The 25,099-nt window shown below is 55.8% G+C and overlaps 1 protein-coding gene across 6 annotated transcripts in view; it reads right to left on the bottom strand.

The window, feature by feature from the left end:
* Positions 1-25,099, bottom strand: part of LOC116937345 (transient receptor potential cation channel subfamily M member 3-like) — a 170,128-nt gene that overhangs the window by 70,364 nt on the left and 74,665 nt on the right. For 2 of the 6 annotated variants that reach the window (XM_076064308.1, XM_076064307.1), the window contains exons 11-17: positions 24,501-24,601; positions 19,779-19,979; positions 13,104-13,238; positions 7,092-7,142; positions 5,865-6,005; positions 525-554; positions 289-395 (exon numbers count right to left, since the gene is read on the bottom strand). In XM_076064308.1, coding sequence (XP_075920423.1) covers positions 289-395; positions 525-554; positions 5,865-6,005; positions 7,092-7,142; positions 13,104-13,238; positions 19,779-19,979; positions 24,501-24,601 — 766 coding nt within the window. The remainder of the gene's footprint in view (positions 1-288; positions 396-524; positions 555-5,864; positions 6,006-7,091; positions 7,143-13,103; positions 13,239-19,778; positions 19,980-24,500; positions 24,602-25,099) is intronic. The other 4 variants (XM_076064311.1, XM_076064309.1, XM_076064310.1 and 1 more) reach the window with 3 other exon arrangements.

The raw sequence follows: 25,099 nt of genomic DNA, 5'->3' as shown, positions 1-25,099 counted from the left end.
GACAGAGAGAGAGACAGAGAGAGACAGTGAGAGAGAGACAGTGAGAGACAGAGAGAGACAGTGGGAGAGAGAGAGAGACAGACAGTGAGAGACAGAGAGAGACAGTGGGAGACAGAAAGAGACAGTGGGAGAGAGAGAGAGACAGACAGAGAGAGACAGAGAGAGACAGTGGGAGAGAGACAGGAGGAGACAGAGAGAGACAGAGAGAGACAGAGAGATAGACAGAGAGACAGACAGAGAGACAGAGAGAGACAGAGAGAGAGACAGAAGGAGATAGACAGAGCGTACCACGTGGTGGTGGAGCCGGGACAGAAATGAGAGTTGTCGGACACAGGGAGACGGAACGTGGAGACAGCCGGACAGGCGGAGGAGACACGCGGACACGGGAGACAGACCTGGGAGACAAGGGAGACGGGGACACAAGGGACACGGGAACGAGACGTGGTGAGGACACGCGCGGAGACACGCGGAGAGACGCGGAGACACGCGGAGACACGCGGAGACACGCGGAGACACGATCTTACCTCCATGCCGAGCAGCTTGAGAGCTTTGGGCTGTGGAGAGACAGAGAGAGAGGCAGAGAGACACAGAGAGAGAGACAGAGAGAGACAGAGACACAGAGAGAGACACAGAGAGAGACAGAGACAGAGAGAGACACAGAGAGAGACAGAGAGAGACAAAGACACAGAGAGACACAGAGAGACACAGAGAGAGAGACAGAGAGAGGCAGAGAGAGACACAGAGAGAGACAGAGACACAGAGAGACGCAGAGAGAGACACAGAGAGACACAGAGAGAGACACAGAGAGAGACACAGAGAGACACAGAGAGAGACACAGAGAGAGACAGAGACACAGAGAGACACAGAGAAAGAGGCAGAGAGAGACAGAGAGACACAGAGAGAGACACAGAGAGAGACAGAGAGACACAGAGAGAGACAGAGAGAGACACAGAGAGAGACACAGAGAGAGACACAGATAGAGACACAGAGATACACAGAGAGAGACACAGAGAGAGACAGAGAGACACACAGAGAGAGACAGAGAGACACAGAGAGACACAGAGACACAGAGAGAGACACAGAGAGAGACAGAGACACAGAGAGAGACAGAGAGAGACAGAGAGACACAGAGAGAGACAGAGAGAGAGACAGAGACACAGAGAGAGACACAGAGAAGCAGAGAGACACAGAGAGACACAGAGAGACACAGAGAGAGACAGAGAGACACAGAGAGACACAGAGAGAGATAGAGAGACACAGAGAGAGACAGAGAGAGAGACAGAGACACAGAGAGAGACACAGAGAAGCAGAGAGACAGAGAGACAGAGAGAGACAGAGAGAGAGACAGAGAGAGACAGAGAGAGACAGAGATACACAGAGAGACACAGACAGAGAGAGGGAGAGACAGAGAGACATAGAGATAGACAGAGAGAGACAGAGAGAGACAGAGACACAGAGAGACACACAGAGAGAGACACAGAGAGAGACAGAGAGAGACAGAGAGAGACACAGAGAGAGACACAGAGAGAGACAGAGAGACACAGAGAGAGACACAGAGAGACACAGAGAGAGACAGAGAGAGACAGAGAGAGACAGAGACACAGAGAGACACAGACAGAGACAGAGAGAGACAGAGAGACACAGAGAGAGACAGAGAGAGACAGAGAGAGACAGAGACACAGAGAGACACAGACAGAGACAGAGAGAGACAGAGAGACACAGAGAGACAAAGACGCAGAGGTGGACAGAGAGGCGGAGACATGCGTAGAGACAGAGAGACAGAGAGACAGAAACATAGGTGGACAGGCAGAGAGACACACACAACCATTTTATTAACATCACAGACATGGCAGACAATGAAAACCCTTCAGGTGACCATCTCTCCACTCACTCACCCGCTCACCCATCCACCCACTCACTCACCCACTTACTCATCCACCCACTCACTCACCCACTCACTCACTCATCCACCCACCCACTCACGCACCCACTCACTCACCCACTCACCCATCCACCCACCCACTCACTCACTCACCCACTCACCCACCCACCCACTCACCCACCCACTCACTCACTCACCCACCCACCCACCCACTCACTCACCCACTCACCCATCCACCCACCCACTCACCCACCCACCCACCCACTCACCCACCCACTCACCCACCCACTCACCCACTCACCCACCCACCCACCCACTCACTCACCCACTCACCCACTCACCCACCCACCCACTTACCCACTTACTCACCCACTCACCCAGCTGAGCAGTGCCTCCATGCGAGGGTCCATCATCTCCCCACCCACACACCCACCCACCCACTCACCCACCCACCCACCCACTCACCCACCCACCCACCCACTCACCCACCCACTCACCCATCCACTCACTCACCCACTCACCCACCCACCCACCCACTCACTCACTCACCCACCCACCCACCCACTCACTCACCCACTCACCCACCCACCCACCCACCTACTCACTCCCCCACTCACCCACCCACCCACTCACCCACCCACTCACCCACTCACCCACCCACCCAACTCACCCACTCACAGACCCACCCACCCACTCACCCACTCACTCACCCACTCACCCAGCTGAGCAGTGCCTCCATGCGAGGGTCCATCATCTCCACACCCACACACTCACCCACCCACTCACCCATTCACCCACCCACCCACTCACCCACCCACTCACCCACTCACCCACCCACCCACTCACCCACTCACCCACCCACCCACTCACCCACCCACTCACCCACTCACCCACCCACTCACCCACCCACCCACTCACCCACTCACCCAGCTGAGCAGTGCCTCCATGCGAGGTTCCATCACCTCCCCACTCACTCACTCACTCACCCACCCACTCACCCACCCACTCACCCACTCACCCACCCACTCACCCACCCACCCACCCACTCACTCAATCACCCACCCACCCACTCACCCACTCACTCACCCACTCACTCACCCACCCACCCACTCACTCACTCACCCACTCACCCACTCACTCACTCACTCACCCACCCACTCACCCACCCACCCACTCACTCACTCACCCACCCACTCACCCACCCATCCACCCACCCACCCACCCACCCACCCACTCACTCACTCACTCATCCACCCACTCACTCACCCACCCACCCACTCACCCACCCACTCACTCTAACACTCATCCACCCACTCACCCACTCACCCACTCACTCACCCACGCACCCACTCACTCACTCACCCACCGACCCACTCACCCACTCACTCACCCACCCACCCACCCACTCACCCACCCACTCACCCACCCACCCACCCACTCACTCACCCACCCACCCACTCACCCACTCACTCACCCACTCACTCACCCACCCACTCACTCACTCACCCACTCACCCACTCACTCACTCACTCACCCACCCACTCACCCACCCACCCACTCACTCACTCACCCACCCACTCACCCACCCATCCACCCACCCACCCACCCACTCACTCACTCACTCACCCACCCACTCACTCACCCACCCACCCACTCACCCACCCACCCACCCACTCACTCACTCACTCACCCACTCACTCACACACCCACTCACCCACTCACTCACCCACCCACCCACCCACTCACTCACCCACCCACCCACTCACCCACTCACTCACCCACTCACTCACTCACTCACCCACTCACCCACTCACTCACTCACTCACCCACTCACCCACTCACACACCCACTCACTCACACACCCACTCACATACTCACCCACCCACCCACTCACTCACTCACCCACCCACTCACTCACCCACTCACCCACTCACTCACCGACTCACCCACTCACCCACCCACTCACCCACTCACCCACACACTCACCCACCCACCCACCCACTCACTCACTCACCCACTCACCCACTCACCCACCCACACACTCACCCACTCACTCACCCACACACTCACCCACTCACCCACCCACTCACCCACCCACCCACCCACTCACTCACTCACCCACTCACCCACTCACCCACCCACCCACTCACTCACCCACTCACCCACTCACTCACCCACTCACCCACTCACTCACCCACTCACCCACCCACTCACCCACTCACCCACCCACTCACCCACTCACTCACCCACTCACCCACCCACTCACCCACTCACCCACCCACTCACCCACCCACCCACCCACTCACTCACTCACCCACTCACCCACTCACCCAGCTGAGCAGTGCCTCCATGCGAGGGTCCATCATCTCCCCACCCACACACTCACCCACTCACCCACTCACCCACCCACTCACCCACCCACCCACTCACCCACCCACTCACCCACTCACTCACACACCCACTCACTCACTCACCCACCCACTCACTCACTCACTCACCCACCCACCCACTCACACACTCACTCACCCACTCACTCACACACCCACTCACCCACTCACTCACCCACCCACCCACCCACTCACTCACCCACCCACCCACTCACCCACTCACTCACCCACTCACTCACTCACTCACCCACTCACTCACTCACTCACCCACTCACCCACTCACACACCCACTCACTCACACACCCACTCACATACTCACCCACCCACCCACTCACTCACTCACCCACCCACTCACTCACCCACTCACCCACTCACTCACCGACTCACCCACTCACCCACCCACTCACCCACTCACCCACCCACTCACCCACCCACCCACCCACTCACTCACTCACCCACTCACCCACTCACCCACCCACACACTCACCCACTCACTCACCCACACACTCACCCACTCACCCACCCACTCACCCACCCACCCACCCACTCACTCACTCACCCACTCACCCACCCACCCACTCACTCACCCACTCACCCACTCACTCACCCACTCACCCACTCACTCACCCACTCACCCACCCACTCACCCACTCACCCACCCACTCACCCACTCACTCACCCACTCACCCACCCACTCACCCACTCACCCACCCACTCACCCACCCACCCACCCACCCACCCACTCACTCACTCACCCACTCACCCACTCACCCACCCACACACTCACCCACTCACCCAGCTGAGCAGTGCCTCCATGCGAGGGTCCATCATCTCCCCACCCACACACTCACCCACTCACCCACTCACCCACCCACTCACCCACCCACCCACTCACCCACCCACTCACCCACTCACTCACACACCCACTCACTCACTCACACACTCACTCACTCACTCACCCACCCACCCACCCACTCACCCACCCACTCACTCACTCACCCACCCACCCACCCACTCACTCACTCACCCACTCACCCACCCACCCACCCACTCACCCACTCACCCACCCACCCACTCACCCACCCACCCACCCACTCACCCACCCACTCACTCACCCACTCACCCACCCACCCACCCACTCACTCACTCACCCACCCACCCACCCACTCACTCACCCACTCACCCACTCACCCACTCACCCACCCACCCAACCACCCACTCACCCACCCACTCACCCACTCACTCACCCACCCACACACTCACCCACCCACTCACCCACTCACTCACCCACTCACCCAGCTGAGCAGTGCCTCCATGCGAGGGTCCATCATCTCCCCACCCACACACTCACCCACCCACTCACCCACCCACCCACTCACCCACCCACCCACTCACCCACTCACCCACTCACCCACTCACCCACCGACCCACTCACCCACTCACCCACCCACTCACCCACACACTCACTCACTCATTAACCCACTCACTCACCCACTCACCCATCCACCCACTCACTCAATTACTCACCCACCCACTCACCCACCCACTCACCCCCCCACTCACCCACCCACTCACCCACCCACCTACCCACTCACCCGCTTGGGTCCAAACAGGTTGTTGTAGAGGGCTCTGAAGCGCTTGCGGGTGTAGTGGCAGCGGTAGGCTCCACCCATGAGGTATTCCATCACGAGGCCGATGTCGATGAGGCTGATGCGGTAGTCTGGGGGGAGGTTACCCTGGCAACGGAGGTAGTGGGTGGGTGGGTGGGTGTGTGTGTGGGTGGGTGGGGTTCACGATGACCGTGTGGGTGGGTGGGTGGGGTTCAGGGTGGGTGGGGTTCACGGTGTCCGTGTGGGTGGGTGGGTGGGGTTCACGGTGTCCGTGTGGGTGGGGTGGGTGGGGTTCACGATGACCGTGTGGGTGGGTGGGGTTCACGGTGACCGTGTGGGTGGGTGGGGTTCACGGTGACCGTGTGGGTGGGTGGGGTTCACGGTGTCCGTGTGGGTGGGTGGGGTTCACGGTGGACGTGTGGGTGGGTGGGGTTCACGGTGTCCGTGTGGGTGGGTGGGGTTCACGGTGGCCGTGTGGGTGGGTGGGGTTCACGGTGTCCGTGTGGGTGGGTGGGGTTCACGGTGGCCGTGTGGGTGGGTGGGGTTCACGGTGACCGTGTGGGTGGGTGGGGTTCACGGTGACCGTGTGGGTGGGTGGGGTTCACGGTGACCGTGTGGGTGGGTGGGGTTCACGGTGACCGTGTGGGTGGGTGGGGTTCACGGTGTCCGTGTGGGTGGGGTGGGTGGGGTTCACGGTGACCGTGTGGGTGGGTGGGTGGGGTTCACGATGTCCGTGTGGGTGGGTGGGGTTCACGATGTCCGTGTGGGTGGGTGGGGTTCACGGTGACCGTGTGGGTGGGTGGGGTTCACGGTGGACGTGTGGGTGGGTGGGGTTCACGGTGGCCGTGTGGGTGGGGTTCACGGTGACCGTGTGGGTGGGTGAGTTTCACGGTGGCCGTGTGGGTGGGTGGGGTTCACGGTGTCCGTGTGGGTGGGTGGGTGGGGTTCACGGTGGCCGTGTGGGTGGGTGGGGTTCACGATGACCGTGTGGGTGGGTGGGGTTCACGGTGACCGTGTGGGTGTGTGGGTGGGGTTCACGGTGACCGTGTGGGTGGGTGGGTGGGGTTCAGGGTGGGTGGGGTTCACGGTGACCGTGTGGGTGGGTGGGTGGGGTTCACGGTGACCGTGTGGGTGGGTGGGTGGGGTTCAGGGTGGGTGGGGTTCACGATGACCGTGTGGGTGGGTGGGTGGGTGGGGTTCACGATGTTTTACCTTCTTTACATCTCGAACCACGTGGTAGAGAGTGTTGGAAGGTCCTTGTTTCTGTGAGAGACACGGAGAGACACGGAGAGACACGGGGGAGACACGGGGGAGACACGGGGGGAGACACGGGGGGAGACACGGGGGAGACACGGGGGGAGACACGGGGGGAGACACGGGGGAGACACGGGGGGAGACACGGGGGAGACACGGGGGAGACACGGGGGGAGACACGGGGGGAGACACGGGGGAGACACGCAGGGGATGCAATGTTAGATACAGTGGAGAGGAGGTGGTGTTGGTGGTGAGTAGGAGGTGGTGGTGGTGGTGGTGAGTAGGAGGTGGTGGTGGTGGTGAGTAGGAGGTGGTGGTGGTGGTGGTGAGTAGGAGGTGGTGGTGGTGGTGGTGAGTAGGAGGTGGTGGTGTTGGTGGTGAGTAGGAGGTGGTGGTGGTGGTGGTGAGTAGGAGGTGGTGGTGGTGGTGAGTAGGAGGTGGTGGTGGTGGTGGTGAGTAGGAGGTGGTGGTGGTGGTGGTGAGTAGGAGGTGGTGGTGGTGGTGGTGAGTAGGTGTGCCGGGAAAGGTCCTGGCAAGGATTATTCAACATCGCCTTGCCAGGCACGCTGAGGAGAGGCTTGCGGAGCCCCAATGCGGTTTCAGGAAAGCGCGGTCCTGCACAGATGCCATATTTTCTGTCCGTCTGCTACAGCAGAGGTGCAGGGAATTCCAGCAAGACCTACATCTCTGCTTTATTGACCTGGTCAAGCCCTATGATACCATCAGTAGGCCCTGGGCTCTGGGTTGTTCTTCGTGCTTTCGGAGTCCCTGACCCTCTGCTCACGATCATGAAGGACCTTCATGATGGTGAGCGGGCCCGGGTAAAACTATGTGGCCGGGAGTCGGAGCCATTCCCTGTACACCTTGGGTTGCGAGACGGATGTCCTCTGGCTCCCACATTATTTAACATCTATTTTGACCACGTAGTTCGTGAAGGCTTCAATAGCTGTACCGGGGGAATCTCCATATGGTACAGATATAATGGGAGGCTAATCGATGCCCGGGTGCGGTCAAGGGATGGCTCCCTATTGGTCAACCACGTTATGTATGCCGATGATCTGGTAATTGCTGCTCATTCAGAGGAGGAGTTGGAGACGCTGCTGCTGAAATTGGATTGTGTCACTAAGAGGTGGGGCCTTACCATCAGCCCCACCAAAACTAAGCACCTGCCTCGGTATTTTGTACCATTGGACACTCCACCCCAACTCCCAATCGGTGATGGGGCAGTTGCGGAGAGAGTGGAGAGTTTCCCATACCTGGGCAGTGTGCTCATGACCGGCTCCAGGTTAACAGCAGAGGTCTCACTCCGAATCAGTCGAGCGGCAACATCTTTTCATCGGTTGCGTAACGCTGTGTGGAAGCTACCTGGTCTGTCGCTCCGCACTAAGCTTCAGGTCTTCTCGGCCACGGTCATTCCCTCCCTTCTCTACGCTTGCGAAACGTGGACCCCCCTAATGGAACATCTTCGCCGGTTAGAAACATTTAGGCTGGCCAGCCTACGATTCATCCTGGGTTTAACCAGGCTGGATTGTGTGAGGAGCTCACAAATCCTTGAAAGATCTGGGCAAGGTCCCATCGGTAAGCTCCTCCGGCAGGCAAGGCTGCGTTGGCTGGGTCATGTAGCCCGCATGCCCAGCTACCGCATGCCAAAACAGCTTTTGTTCGGCTGGATCGAGGGGGCTAAACGGGCGCGGCACGGGCTAGAGAAGAGATGGAGTGATGTGGTACAGGAGGACGTGGAGCTGAGTGGACTTGCCGATGACTGGTACCAGCGGTGTCAAGATCGGCCTCTGTGGAGGAGGCTCGTGAAGGACGCTAGTGGGCAGTTGGAGGCAGTCGCCCTCCAACAACAACGGAGGGCGGAGGAGCGACGCTCACAACAACGAGCGGAGCGCCGGGTGGCTAAAGCACAGTAGGTTGGCACAGTAGGGGGCACAGGTGGTGCATCAGCCAGTCATCTCAGTCAGTCGACCCGTGGCACTTGGGTCTGCCCCGTGACCTCCTGCCAGCGGGCGTTCGACACTTCACGTGGCCTCAAGGTGCACATGGCCTGGCACAAGGGTCGTGGTGACGTCACCGCCACTTAGTGGCGAATGGCGGTTGTTGTTGGTGAGAAGGTGGAGGTGGTGGTGAGTAGGTGGTGGTGGTGAGTAGGTGGTGGTAGTGAGTAGGTGGTGGTGGTGGTGGTGGTGAGTAGGTGGTGGTGGTGAGTAGGTGGTGGTGGTGACTAGTTGGTGGTGGTGGTGACTAGGTGGTGGTGGTAGTGACTAGGTGGTGGTGGTGAGTAGGTGGTGGTGGTGAGTAGGTGGTGGTGTTGAGTAGGTGGTGGTGTTGGTGTTGAGTAGGTGGTGGTGATGGTGGTGGTGGTGTTGAGTAGGTGGTGGTGGTGTTGAGTAGGTGGTGGTAGTGAGTTGGTGGTGGTGGTGACTAGGTGGTGATGGTCGTGAGTAGGTGGTGGTGGTGGTGAGTAGGTGGTGGTGTTGAGTAGGTGGTGGTGGTGGTGTTGAGTAGGTGGTGGTAGTGAGTTGGTGGTGGTGGTGACTAGGTGGTGATGGTCGTGAGTAGGTGGTGGTGGTGAGTTGGTGGTGGTGGTGAGTAGGTGGTGGTGGTGGTGGTGAGTAGGTGGTGGTGGTGACTAGTTGGTGGTGGTGGTGAGAATGTGGTGGTGGTGGTGGAGGTGGTGGTGAGTAGGTGGTGGTGGAGGTGGTGTTGGTGGTGAGTAGGTGATGGTGGTGGTGAGTAGGTGGTGGTGGTGAGTAGGTGGTGGTGGCGAGTAGGTGGTGGTGGTGGTGACTAGTTGGTGGAGGTGGTGGTGAGTATGTGGTGGTGGTGGAGCTGGTGGTGGAGGTGGTGGTGAGTAGGTGGTGGTGGTGGTGACTAGGTGGTGGTGGTGAGTAGGTGGTGGTGGTGGTGTTGGTGGTGGTGGTGAGTAGGTGATGGTGGTGGTGGTGAGTAGGTGACTAGGTGGTGGTGAGTAGGTGGTGGTGCTGAGTAGGTGGTCGTGGTGGTGAGTAGGTGGTGGTGGTGGTGAGTAGGTGGTGGTGGTGAGTAGGTGGTGGTGGTGACTAGGTGGTGAGGTGTTGGTGGTGAGTAGGTGGTGGTGGTGAGTTGGTGGTGGTGAGTAGGTGGTGGTGGTGAGTAGGTGGTGGTGGTGAGTAGGTCGTGGTGGTGACTAGTTGGTGGTGAGTAGGTGGTGGTGGTGGAGGTGGTGGTGAGTAGGTGGTGGTGGAGGTGGTGGTGGTGAGTAGGTGGTGGTGGTGAGTAGGTGGTGGTGGTGAGTAGGTGGTGGTGGTGGTGAGTAGGTGGTGGTAGTGGTGAGTATGTGGTGGTGGTGACTAGGTGGTGGAGGTGGCGGTGGACGTGGTGGTGAGTAGGTGGTGGTGAGTAGGTGGTGGTGGTGAGTAGGTGGTGAGTAGGTGGTGGTGGTGTTGGTGAGTAGGTGGTCGTGGAGGTGGTGGTGGTGAGTAGGTGGTGGTGGTGGTGAGTAGGTGGTGGTGGTGGTGAGTAGGTGGTGGTGGTGAGTGGGTGGTGGTGGTGTTGAGTAGGTGGTGGTGGTGTTGAGTAGGTGGTGGTGGTGAGTTGGTGGTGGTGAGTAGGTGGTGGTGGTGAGTAGGTGATGGTGGTGGTGAGGTGTAGGTGGTGGTGACTAGTTGGTGGTGGTGGTAACTAGTTGGTGGTGAGTAGATGGTGGAGGTGGTGGTGGAGGTGGTGGTGGTGAGTAGGTGGTGGTGGTGAGTAGGTGGTGGTGGTGAGTAGGTGGTGAGTAGGTGGTGAGTAGGTTGTGGTGGTTTTGGTGGTGGTGACTAGGTGGTGGTGGTGACTAGGTGGTGGTGGTGGAGGTGGTGGTGGTGAGTAGGTGGTGGTGGTGGTGTTAGTGGTGAGTAGGTGGTGGTGGTGAGTAGGTGGTGGTGGTGAGTAGGTGGTGGTGTTGGTGGTGAGTAGGTGGTGGTGTTGGTGGTGAGTAGGTGGTGGTGAGTAGGTGGTGTTGGTTGTGGTGAGTAGGTGGTGAGTAGGTGGTGGTGGTGAGTAGGTGGTGAGTAGGTGGTGGTGAGTAGGTGGTGGTGGTGGTGGAGGTGGTGGTGGTGGTGAGTTGGTGGCGGTGGTGAGTAGGTGGTGATGTTGGTGGTGAGTAGGTGGTGGTGGTGAGTAGGTGGTGGTGAGTAGGTGGTGAGTAGGTGGTGGTGGTGAGTAGGTGGTGGTGAGTAGGTGGTGAGTAGGTGGTGGTGGTGGTGGTAATGAGTTGGTGGTGGTGGTGAGTAGGTGGTGGTGAGTAGGTGGTGGTGAGTAGGTGGTGGTGAGTAGGTGGTGGTGAGTAGGTGGTGAGTAGGTGGTGGTGAGTAGGTGGTGGTGGTGGTGAGTAGGTGGTGGTGGTGAGTAGGTGGTGAGTAGGTGGTGAGTAGGTGGTGGGTAGGTGGTGGTGGTGAGTAGGTGGTGAGTAGGTGATGGTGGTGAGTAGGTGGTGAGTAGGTGGTGAGTAGGTGGTGGTGAGTAGGTGGTGTTGGTGAGTAGGTGGTGAGTAGGTGGTGGGTAGGTGGTGGTGAGTAGGTGGTGGTGAGTAGGTGGTGAGTAGGTGGTGAGTAAGTGGTGGTGAGTAGGTGGTGGTGAGTAGGTGGTGAGTAGGTGGTGAGTAGGTGGTGGGTAGGTGGTGGTGGTGAGTAGGTGGTGAGTAGGTGGTGGTGGTGAGTAGGTGGTGAGTAGGTGGTGAGTAGGTGGTGACTAGGTGGTGACTAGGTGGTGGTGGTGGTGACGAGGTGGTGAGTTGGTGGTGAGTAGGTGGTGAGTAGGTGGTGAGTAGGTGTTGAGTAGGTGGTGGTGGTGAGTAGGTGGTGTTGAGTAGGTGGTGAGTAGGTAGTGAGTAGGTGGTGGTGAGTAGGTGGTGAGTAGGTGGTGAGTAGGTGGTGGTGAGTAGGTGGTGAGTAGGTGGTGGTGAGTAGGTGGTGAGTAGGTGGTGGTGAGTAGGTGGTGAGTAGGTGGTGGTGAGTAGGTGGTGAGTAGGAGGTGGTGAGTAGGTGGTGGTGACGAGGTGGTGAGTAGGTGGTGAGTAGGTGGTGAGTAGGTGGTGGGTAGGTGGTGGTGGTGAGTAGGTGGTGAGTAGGTGGTGGTGGTGAGTAGGTGGTGAGTAGGTGGTGAGTAGGTGGTGACTAGGTGGTGACTAGGTGGTGGTGGTGGTGACGAGGTGGTGAGTTGGTGGTGAGTAGGTGGTGAGTAGGTGGTGAGTAGGTGTTGAGTAGGTGGTGGTGGTGAGTAGGTGGTGGTGAGTAGGTGGTGAGTAGGTGGTGAGTAGGTGGTGGTGAGTAGGTGGAGAGTAGGTGGTGAGTAGGTGGTGGTGAGTAGGTGGTGAGTAGGTGGTGGTGGTGGTGACGAGGTGGTGAGTTGGTGGTGGTGGTGAGTAGGTGGTGAGTAGGTGGTGAGTAGGTGGTGGTGACAAGGTGGTGAGTTGGTGGTGGTGGTGAGTAGGTGGTGAGTAGGTGGTGAGTAGGTGGTGGTGAGTAGGTGGTGAGTAGGTGGTGAGTAGGTGGTGGTGAGTAGGTGGTGAGTAGGTGGTGGTGAGTAGGTGGTGAGTAGGTGGTGGTGAGTAGGTGGTGAGTAGGTGGTGGTGGTGGTGACGAGGTGGTGAGTTGGTGGTGGTGGTGAGTAGGTGGTGAGTAGGTGGTGAGTAGGTGGTGGTGACAAGGTGGTGAGTTGGTGGTGGTGGTGAGTAGGTGGTGAGTAGGTGGTGAGTAGGTGGTGGTGAGTAGGTGGTGAGTAGGTGGTGAGTAGGTGGTGGTGAGTAGGTGGTGAGTAGGTGGTGGTGAGTAGGTGGTGAGTAGGTGGTGGTGAGTAGGTGGTGAGTAGGTGGTGGTGGTGGTGACGAGGTGGTGAGTTGGTGGTGGTGGTGAGTAGGTGGTGAGTAGGTGGTGAGTAGGTGGTGAGTAGGTGGTGAGTTGGTGGTGGTGGTGAGTAGGTGGTGAGTAGGTGGTGAGTGCTCACCGTGTTGTAGAGCTCCTCTAGACGAGACAGAGTAAGGAAGCGATGCATGCTCACTCCATTCTCTATCAGCAGCTTGACAAAGTCCACACGATCCATCACCAGCGCATCCAGCATAGCTTGCTCCAGAGAGCCGACCTGTAACCCACTCACTCACTCAGTCACTCACTCAGTCACTCACTCACTCAGTCACTCACTCAGTCACTCACTCAGTCACTCACTCAGTCACACAGTCACTCAGTTAGTCCCTCACTCAGTCACTCACTCAGTCACTCACTCACTCAGTCACTCAGTCACTCACTCACTCAGTCAATCACTCAGTAAATCACTCAGTCACTCACTCACTCAGTCAATCACTTAGTCAATCACTCAGTCACTCACTCAGTCACTCAGTCACTCACTCACTCAGTCAATCAGTCAGTCAATCACTCAGTCACTCACTCAGTCACTCAGTCACTCACTCAGTCACTCACTCAGTCAATCACTCAGTAAATCACTCAGTCACTCACTCACTCAGTCAATCACTTAGTCAATCACTCAGTCACTCACTCAGTCACTCAGTCACTCACTCACTCAGTCAATCAGTCAGTCAATCACTCAGTCACTCACTCAGTCACTCAGTCACTCACTCAGTCACTCACTCAGTCACTCACTCACTCAGTCAATCACTCAGTCAATCACTCAGTCACTCACTCAGTCACTCACTCGCTCAGTCAATCACTCAGTCACTCACTCAGTCAGTCACTCACTCAGTCACTCACTCACTCAGTCACTCACTCAGTCACTCACTCAATCACTCACTCACTCAGTCACTCAGTCACTCACTCAGTCACTCACTCACTCAGTCAATCACTCAGTCAATCACTCAGTCACTCAATCACTCAGTCAATCACTCAGTCACTCACTCAGTCACTCACTCAGTCACTCAATCACTCAGTCAATCACTCAGTCACTCACTCAGTCAATCAGTCACTCACTCACTCAGTCACTCAGTCACTCACTCAGTCACTCACTCAGTCACTCACTCACTCAGTCAATCACTCAGTCAATCACTCAATCACTCACTCAGTCACTCACTCAGTCACTCACTCAGTCAGTCACTCACTCAGTCACTCACTCACTCAGTCACACAGTCACTCAGTTAGTCCCTCACTCAGTCACTCAGTCAATCACTCAGTCACTCACTCACTCAGTCAATCACTCAGTCAATCACTCAGTCACTCACTCACTCAGTCAATCACTCAGTCACTCACTCAGTCACTCACTCAGTCACTCAATCACTCAGTCAATCACTCAGTCACTCACTCAGTCAATCAGTCAGTCCCTCACTCAGTCACTCAGTTACTCAGTCAGTGACTGACTCACTCACTCAGTCACTCACTCAGTCACTCACTCAGTCACTCAGTCACTCACTCAGTCACTCACTCACTCAGTCAATCAGTTACTCACTCAGTTACTCACTCAGTCACTCACTCACTCACTCAGTCACTCAGTCACTCAGTCACTCACTCAGTCACTCAGTCACTCACTCAGTCACTCACTCAGTCACTCACTCAGTTAATCACTCAGTCAATCACTCAGTCAATCACTCACTCACTCACTCAGTCAGTCACTCAGTCACTCACTCACTCAGTCACACAGTCACTCACTCAGTCACTCACTCAGTCAATCACTCAGTCAATCACTCAGTCACTCACTCAGTCACTCAGTCACTCACTCAGTCACTCAGTCACTCAGTCAATCACTCAGTCAATCACTCACTCAGTCACTCAGTCAATCACTCAGTCACTCACTCAGTCACTCACTCAGTCACTCAGTCACTCACTCAGTCAGTCACTCACTGAGTCAATCAGTCAGTCAATCACTCAGTCACTCAGTCACTCACTCACTCAGCCACTCACCCACTCACTTACTCACCCACTCACCCACCCACTCACCCCCCCACTCACCCACTCACTCACCCACCAACTCACCCACCCACTCACCCCCCCACTCACTCACCCACTCACCCCCCCACTCACTCACCCAGCTGAGGAGTGCCTCCATGCGTGGGTCCATCATCTCCCCACCCACCCACTCACCCACTCACTCACCCACTCACTCACCCATCCACTCACTCACTCACCCACGCACCCACTCACCCACTCACCCACCCACTCACTCACCCACTCACCCAGCTGAGGAGTGCCTCCATGCGAGGGTCCATCATCTCCCCACTCACTCACTCACCCACTCACCCACTCACTCACCCACCCACTCACCCACTCACCCACTCACTCACCCACCCACTCACCCACCCACCCACTCACCCACCCACCCACTCACCCCCCGACCCACCCACTCACTCACCCACTCACCCACTCACCCACCCACCCACTCACCCACCCACTCACTCACCCACCCACCCACCCACTCACCCACCCACTCACTCACCCACCCACCCACTCACCCACCCACCCACTCACCCACCCACTCACCCACCCACCCACTCACCCACTCACCCAGCTGAGAAGTGCCTCCATGCGAGGGTCCATCATCTCCTCACTCAGTCAGTCAGTCACTCAGTCAATCAGTCATTCACCCACTCACTCAGCCACTCACCCACCCCCCCCACTCACTCACCCACTCACCCACTCACCCACCCACTCACCCCCCCACTCACCCACTCACCCACCCACTCACTCACCCCCCCACTCACTCACCCACTCACCCACTCACCCACCCACTCACCCCCCCACTCACCCACTCACCCACCCACTCACTCACCCACCCACTCACTCACTCACCCACTCACCCACTCACGCACTCACTCACCCACTCACCCAGCTGAGGAGTGCCTCCATGCGAGGGTCCATCATCTCCCCACCCACCCACTCACTCACCCACTCACTCACCCACTCACTCACCCACTCACCCACTCACCCACTCACCCACCCACCCACTCACCCACCCACTCACTCACCCACCCACCCACCCACTCACCCACCCACTCACTCACCCACCCACCCACCCACCCACTCACCCACTCACCCACTCACCCACCCACCCACTCACTCACCCACCCACTCACCCACCCACTCACTCACTCACTCACCCAGCTTAGGAGTGCCTCCATGCGAGGGTCCATCATCTCCTCACTCAGTCACCCACTCACCCACTCACCCACTCACTCACCCCCCCACCCACCCACTCACTCACCCACCCACCCACTCACCCACTCACCCATCCACTCACTCACTCACCCACCCACCCACTCACCCACCCACCCACTCACTCACCCACTCACCCAGCTGAGAAGTGCCTCCATGCGAGGGTCCATCATCTCCCCACTCAGTCACTCAGTCACTTACTCAGTCACTCACTCAGTCACTCACCCACTCACTCAGTCACCCACCCACTCACTCACCCAGCCACTCACCCACTCACTCACCCACTCACTCACCCACTCACCCACTCACCCCCCCCACTCACCCACCCACTCACCAACCCACTCACTCACCCACTCACCCACCCACTCACTCACCCAGCCACTCACCCACTCACTCACCCACTCACTCACCCACTCACTCACCCACTCACCCACTCACCCCCCCACTCACCCACCCACTCACCCACCCACTCACCCACCCACTCACTCACCCACCCACCCACCCACCCACCCACTCACCCACCCACTCACTCACCCACCCACTCACCCACTCACTCACCCACTCACTCACCCAGCTGAGGAGTGCCTCCATGCGAGAGTCCATCATCTCCCCACTCACCAACTCACCCACTCACCCACCCACTCACTCACTCACTCACTCACCCACCCACTCACCCACTCACCCACTCACTCACCCAGCCACTCACCCACTCACTCACCCACTCACTCACCCACTCACTCACCCACTCACCCACTCACCCCCCCACTCACCCACCCACTCACCCACCCACTCACTCACTCACTCACCCACCCACCCACCCACTCACCCACCCACTCACTCACTCACCCACCCACCCACTCACCCACCCACTCACCCAGCCACTCACTCACCCACCCACTCACCCACTCACTCACCCACTCACTCACCCAGCTGAGGAGTGCCTCCATGCGAGAGTCCATCATCTCCCCACTCACCAACTCACCCACTCACCCACCCACTCACTCACTCACTCACCCACCCACTCATCCACTCACCCACTCACTCACCCACCCACTCACCCACTCATCCACCCACTCACCCACCCACTCACTCACCCACCCACTCACCCAGCTGAGGAGTGCCTCCATGCGAGGGTCCATCATCTCCCCACTCAGTCAGTCACTCACTCACTCACTCAGTCACTCAGTCAGTCACTCACTCATTCACTCACTCACTCACTCACTCACCCACTCACCCACTCACCCACCCACTCACCCACTCACCCACCCACTCACTCACCCACCCACCCACCCACCCACTCACCCACTCACCCACTCACCCACCCACCCACTCACTCACCCACCCACTCACCCACCCACTCACTCACTCACTCACCCAGCTTAGGAGTGCCTCCATGCGAGGGTCCATCATCTCCTCACTCAGTCACCCACTCACCCACTCACCCACTCACTCACCCCCCCACCCACCCACTCACTCACCCACCCACCCACTCACCCACTCACCCATCCACTCACTCACTCACCCACCCACCCACTCACCCACCCACCCACTCACTCACCCACTCACCCAGCTGAGAAGTGCCTCCATGCGAGGGTCCATCATCTCCCCACTCAGTCACTCAGTCACTTACTCAGTCACTCACTCAGTCACTCACCCACTCACTCAGTCACCCACCCACTCACTCACCCAGCCACTCACCCACTCACTCACCCACTCACTCACCCACTCACCCACTCACCCCCCCCACTCACCCACCCACTCACCAACCCACTCACTCACCCACTCACCCACCCACTCACTCACCCAGCCACTCACCCACTCACTCACCCACTCACTCACCCACTCACTCACCCACTCACCCACTCACCCCCCCACTCACCCACCCACTCACCCACCCACTCACCCACCCACTCACTCACCCACCCACCCACCCACTCACCCACCCACTCACTCACCCACCCACTCACCCACTCACTCACCCACTCACTCACCCAGCTGAGGAGTGCCTCCATGCGAGAGTCCATCATCTCCCCACTCACCAACTCACCCACTCACCCACCCACTCACTCACTCACTCACCCACCCACTCACCCACTCACCCACTCACTCACCCAGCCACTCACCCACTCACTCACCCACTCACTCACCCACTCACTCACCCACTCACCCACTCACCCCCCCACTCACCCACCCACTCACCCACCCACTCACTCACTCACTCACCCACCCACCCACCCACTCACCCACCCACTCACTCACTCACCCACCCACCCACTCACCCACCCACTCACCCAGCCACTCACTCACCCACCCACTCACCCACTCACTCACCCACTCACTCACCCAGCTGAGGAGTGCCTCCATGCGAGAGTCCATCATCTCCCCACTCACCAACTCACCCACTCACCCACCCACTCACTCACTCACTCACCCACCCACTCATCCACTCACCCACTCACTCACCCACCCACTCACCCACTCATCCACCCACTCACCCACCCACTCACTCACCCACCCACTCACCCAGCTGAGGAGTGCCTCCATGCGAGGGTCCATCATCTCCCCACTCAGTCAGTCACTCACTCACTCACTCAGTCACTCAGTCAGTCACTCACTCATTCACTCACTCACTCACTCACCCACTCACCCACTCACCCACCCACTCACCCACTCACTCACCCACTCACTCACCCACCCACCCACCCACTCACTCACTCACCCACTCACTCACCCACCCACCCACTCACCCACTCACCCACTCACTCACTCACTCACCCACTCACCCAGCTGAGGAGTGCCTCCATGCGAGGGTTCATCATCTCCCCACTCACCCACTCACTCACTCACTCACCCACCCACTCACCCACTCACCCACTCACCCACCCACTCACCCACTCACCCACCCCCCCACTCACCTACTCACCCACTCACTCACCCACCCACCCACTCACTCACTCACCCACCCACTCACCCACTCACCCACTCACCCACCCACTCACCCACTCACTCACCCACTCACCCACTCACTCACCCACTCACCCACTCACCCACCCCCCCACTCACTCACTCACTCACCCACTCACCCACTCACCCACTCACTCTCACCCACCCACCCACTCACCCACTCACTCACCCACTCACCCACTCACCCACCCACCCACTCAATCACCCACTCACTCACTCACCCACTCACCCACTCACTCACTCACCCACCCACTCACCCACTCACTCACTCACCCACTCACCCACTCACCCACTCACTCACTCACTCACCCACTCACCCACTCACCCACCCACCCACCCACTCACTCACACACTCACTCACTCACCCACCCCCCCACCCCCCCACTCACTCACCCACTCACCCACTCACCCACTCACTCACTCACCCACTCACTCACCCACCCACTCACTCACTCACCCACTCACCCCCCCACCCCCCCACTCACTCACCCACTCACCCACTCACCCACTCACTCACCCACTCACTCACCCACCCACTCACTCACTTACCCACTCACCCACTCACCCAACTGAGGAGTGCCTCCATGCGAGGGTCCATCATCTCCTCCTCCTCCCCCTTCCCCTTCCCCCTTGCCCCTCCCCCCTTCGTCCCCTTTCCCCTGGGGGGCCCTGCGGGGTCCCCGCCGCCCCCCTTCTTGCTGTGGGGGGGCCTGGACCCCTTGGCTGTGCTCCCCAATTCATTTACACTCGCCGAGGGCAGCGTCGTCTGATCATCGCCATCATCATCATCGTCATCATCATCATCATCGCCGTCATCATCACAATCATCATCACCATCATCATCACAATCATCATCACAGTCATCATAATCATCATCACCATCATCATCACAGTCATCATCACCATCATCATCACCATCATCATCACAGTCATCATCATCATCATCACAGTCATCATCGCCATCATCATCACAATCATCATCACCATCATCACAATCATCATCACAGTCATCATCATCACAGTCATCATCACCATTATCATCACCATCATCATCACAATCATCATCACAGTCATCATCAAGATCATCACCATCATCACAATCATCATCACCATCACAATCATCATCACAATCATCATCACCATCACAATCATCATCACAGTCATCATCACCATCATCAAGATCATCATCACAATCATCGTCACAGTCATCATCACCATCATCACAATCATCACAATCATCATCACAGCCATCATCACAATCATCATCACCATCATAATCACAGTCATCACAATCATCATCACAATCATCATCACCATCACAATCATCATCACAATCATCATCACAATCATCATAACAATCATCATCACGATTATCATCACCATCATCACAATCATTACCACCATCATCACCACCACCCAAATCATCATCACAATCATCATCACAATCATCATCACCATCACAATCATCATCACCATCACAATCATCATCACAATTATCACCACCATCACAATCATCATCAACATCATCACCACCATCATCACAATCATCATCACAATAATCATCACAATCATCATCACCGTCGCAATCATCACCGTCACAATCATCACCATCATCACCATCACCACCACCGCAACCGTCATCACCATCATCATCATCACCACGTGGGTGCGTATGTATGGAGGCGGAGGTGGTGGTGATGGAGGTGATGGTGGTGGAGGAGGTGATGGTGGTGGAGGTGATGGTGGTGGAGGTGATGGTGGTGGTGGTGATGGTGATGATGGTGGTGGTGATGGTGGTGGTGGTGGAGGTGATGGTGGTGGTGGTAGTGGTAGTGGTGGAGGTGGTGGTAGTGGTGGTAGTGGTGGTGGTAGTGGTGGTGGTGGAGGTCGTGGTAGTGGTGGTGGTGGAGGTGGTGGTGGTGATGAGTAGGTGGTAGTGATTGGGTGGTGGAGGTGGTGGTAGTGGTGGTGGTGGAGGTGGTGGTAGTGGTGGTAGTGGTGGTGGTGGTAGTGGTGGTGGTGGTGGTGGTAGTGGTGGTGGTAGTGGTGGTAGTGGTGGTAGTGGTGGTGGTGGTGGAGGTTGTCAAAAGAATTCCGTCGATGGAAGCCACGGGCAGACGTGAACGGACAAAGCGAGACAGAGAAACAAAGACGGTGAGTCAAAATAAACATGGACCCAGACGTGCACGGGACAAATCATAGCCGATAAATCATAGACAAATCATAGACAAATCATAGCGGATAAATCATAGACAAATCATAGACAAATCATAGAGAAATCATAGTGGATAAATCATATACAAATCATAGACAAATCATAGCGGATAAATCAGACAAATCATAGACAAATCATAGCAGATAAATCATAGACAAATGATAGACAAATCATAATGGATAAATCATAGACAAATCATAGCGGATAAATCATAGACAAATCATAGACAAATAGTGCAAAAATCATAGACAAATCATAGACAAATCATAGTGGATAAATCATAGACAAATCATAGACAAATCATAGACAAAAAGTGGATAAATCATAGACAAATCATAGACAAATCATCGTGGATAAATCATACACGAAGAGTGGATAAATCATTGACAAATCATGGACAAATCTTAGGCAAATCATCTAGGAGCTGCAGACTCACATGGGATGAATCAAAGACAAATCTTAGCCACGTCACGGAGTGAATCAGAGAGCTCACAACTATGTCACGGATGATATGATATAATGCGTTACCCCTGCCTCTACCACTATCACTGTCTTTAACACTATCAATGTCTCTACACCTATCACCATCACTACCACTATTACTATCACTGTCTTTATTACTATCACTGTCACTATCACCATCACTACCACTATCACTGTCTTTATTACTATCACTGTCACTATCACCATCACTGTCACTATCACTGTCTCTATTACTATCACTGTCACTACCGCTATCACCATCACTGTCACTATCACTGTCTTTATCAATATCACTGTCACTATCACTGTCTTTATTACTATCACTATCACCATCACTACCACTATCACCATCATTGTCACTACCACTATTACTGTCACTATCACTGTCACTATCACTGTCACTATCACTGTCACTATCACTGTCACTATTACTATCACTGTCACTACCACTATCACCATCACTGTCACTATCACTGTCTTTATTACTATCACTGTCACTATCACCATCACTGTCACTATCACCATCACTGTCACTATCACTATCACCGTCACTGTCACTATCACTGTCTTTATTACTATCACTGTCACTATCACTATCACCATCGCTGTCACTATCACCATCACTGTCACTATCACTGTCACTATCACCATCACTACCACTATCACTGTCACTATCACTGTCTTTATTACTATCACTGTCACTACCACCATCACTGTCACTATCACCGTCACCACCACTATCACTGTCTTTATTACTATCACTATCACTACCACCATCACTATCACCATCACTGTCAATATCACCATCACTGTCACTATCACTATCACCATCACTGTCACTATCACTGTCTTTATTACTATCACTGTTACTATCACTATCACCATCACTGTCACTATCACTATCACCATCACTACCACTATCACCATCACTGTCACCACCACTATCACTGTCACTATCACCATCACTACCACTATCACTGTCTCTATTACTATCACTGTCACCATCACCATCACTGTCACTGTCTGTATTACTATCACTGTCACTATCACTGTCTCTATTACTATCACTGTCACTATCACTATCACCATCACTGTCACTATCACTGTCACTATCACCATCACTGTCACTATCACTATCACCATCACTGTCACTATCACCATCACTGTCACTATCACTGTCACTATCACCATCACTGTCAATATCACTGTCTTTATTACAATCACTGTCACTATCACCATCACTGTCACTACCACCATCACTGTCAATATCACTGTCTTTATTACCATCACTGTCACTAACACTATCACCATCACTGTCACTATCACTGTCACTATCACTGTCTTTATTACTATCACTGTCACTATCACCATCACTGTCACTATCACCATCACTATCACTACCACTATCACCATCACTATCACTGTCACTATCACTGTCTTTATTACTATCACTGTCACTATCACTATCACCATCACTGTCACTATCACTAACACTATCACCATCACTGTCACTGTCACCATCACTGTCACTATCACTGTCACTATCACTGTCACTATCACCATCACTACCACTATCACTGTCTCTACCACTATCACTGTCTTTATTACTATCACTGTCACTATCACTATCACCATCACTATCACTGTCTTTATTATTACCACTGTCACTATCACTATCACCATCACTGTCACTATCACTATCACTGTCTTTATCACTATCACCATCACTACCACTATCACTGTCTCTATTACTATCACTGTCTCTATTACTATCACTGTCACTGTCTCTATTACTATCACTGTCACTACCACTGTCTCTATTACTATCACTGTCACTACCACTGTCACTATTACTATCACTACCACTATCACTGTCTCTATTACTACCACTGTCACTGTCACTATCACCATCACTGTCACCACCGCTATCACCATCACTGTCACTACCACTATCACTGTCTCTACCACTATCACTGTCTCTATTACTACCACTGTCTCTATTACTATCACTGTCACTACCACTGTCTCTATTACTATCACTGTCTCTATTACTATCACTGTCTCTATTACTATCACTGTCACTATCACTGTCTCTATTACTATCACTGTCTCTATTACTATCACTGTCTCTATTACTATCACTGTCACTATCACTGTCTCTACCACTATCACTGTCACTACCACTATCACTGTCTCTATTACTATCACTGTCTCTATTACTATCACTGTCACTATCACGGTCTCTATTACTATCACTGTCACTACCACTGTCACTGTCTCTATTACTATCACTGTCACTACCACTGTCTCTATTACTATCACTGTCACTACCACTGTCTCTATTACTATCACTGTCACTATCACTGTCTCTATTACTATCACTGTCACTACCACTGTCACTATCACCATCACTGTCACCACCGCTATCACCATCACTGTCACTACCACTATCACTGTTACTATCTCTACCACTATCACTGTCTGTATTACTATCACTACCACTATCACTGTCACCATCACTGCCTCTATCACTATCACTACACCAGCCTCTCTACCCCCGTGATGTGGACTCACTCTCGAGGCACTCACCGGCCAGTGCTGACCATAAACGAAGATCTGGCTTCGAGCGATGTCCACGCGGTTCCACGCCAGAGCCAGGCTCAGCTGATCCGGTGCGGATGCATTGGTACCTGCAGACACGGAGGACCACCGTGAACCCCACTGGTAGAGAGAGACACGGACACCGTGAACCCCACCCACCCACACGGACACCGTGAACCCCACCCACCCACACGGTTACCATGAACCCCACCCACCCACACGGCCACCGTGAACCCCACCCACACAGCCACCGTGAATCCCACCCACCCACACGGCCACCGTGAACCCCACCCACCCACACGGTCACCGTGAACCCCACCCACCCACACGGACATCGTGAACACCACCCACCCACACAGCCACCGTGAATCCCACCCACCCACACGGTCACCGTGAACCCCACCCACCCACACGGACACCGTGAACCCCACCCACCCACACGGCCACCGTGAACCCCACCCACACAGCCACCGTGAATCCCACCCACCCACACGGCCATCGTGAACCCCACCCACCCACACGGCCACCGTGAACCCCACCCACACAGCCACCGTGAATCCCACCCACCCACACGGCCACCGTGAACC

Source organism: Petromyzon marinus, unplaced genomic scaffold (assembly GCF_048934315.1).
Source record: "Petromyzon marinus isolate PM22_M1 ecotype Great Lakes invasive population unplaced genomic scaffold, UKy_Petmar_22M1.pri1.0 PM_Scaffold_38, whole genome shotgun sequence".
Classification (NCBI taxonomy): Eukaryota; Metazoa; Chordata; class Hyperoartia; order Petromyzontiformes; family Petromyzontidae; genus Petromyzon; species Petromyzon marinus.
This window is presented reverse-complemented; position numbering and strand designations above follow the sequence as displayed.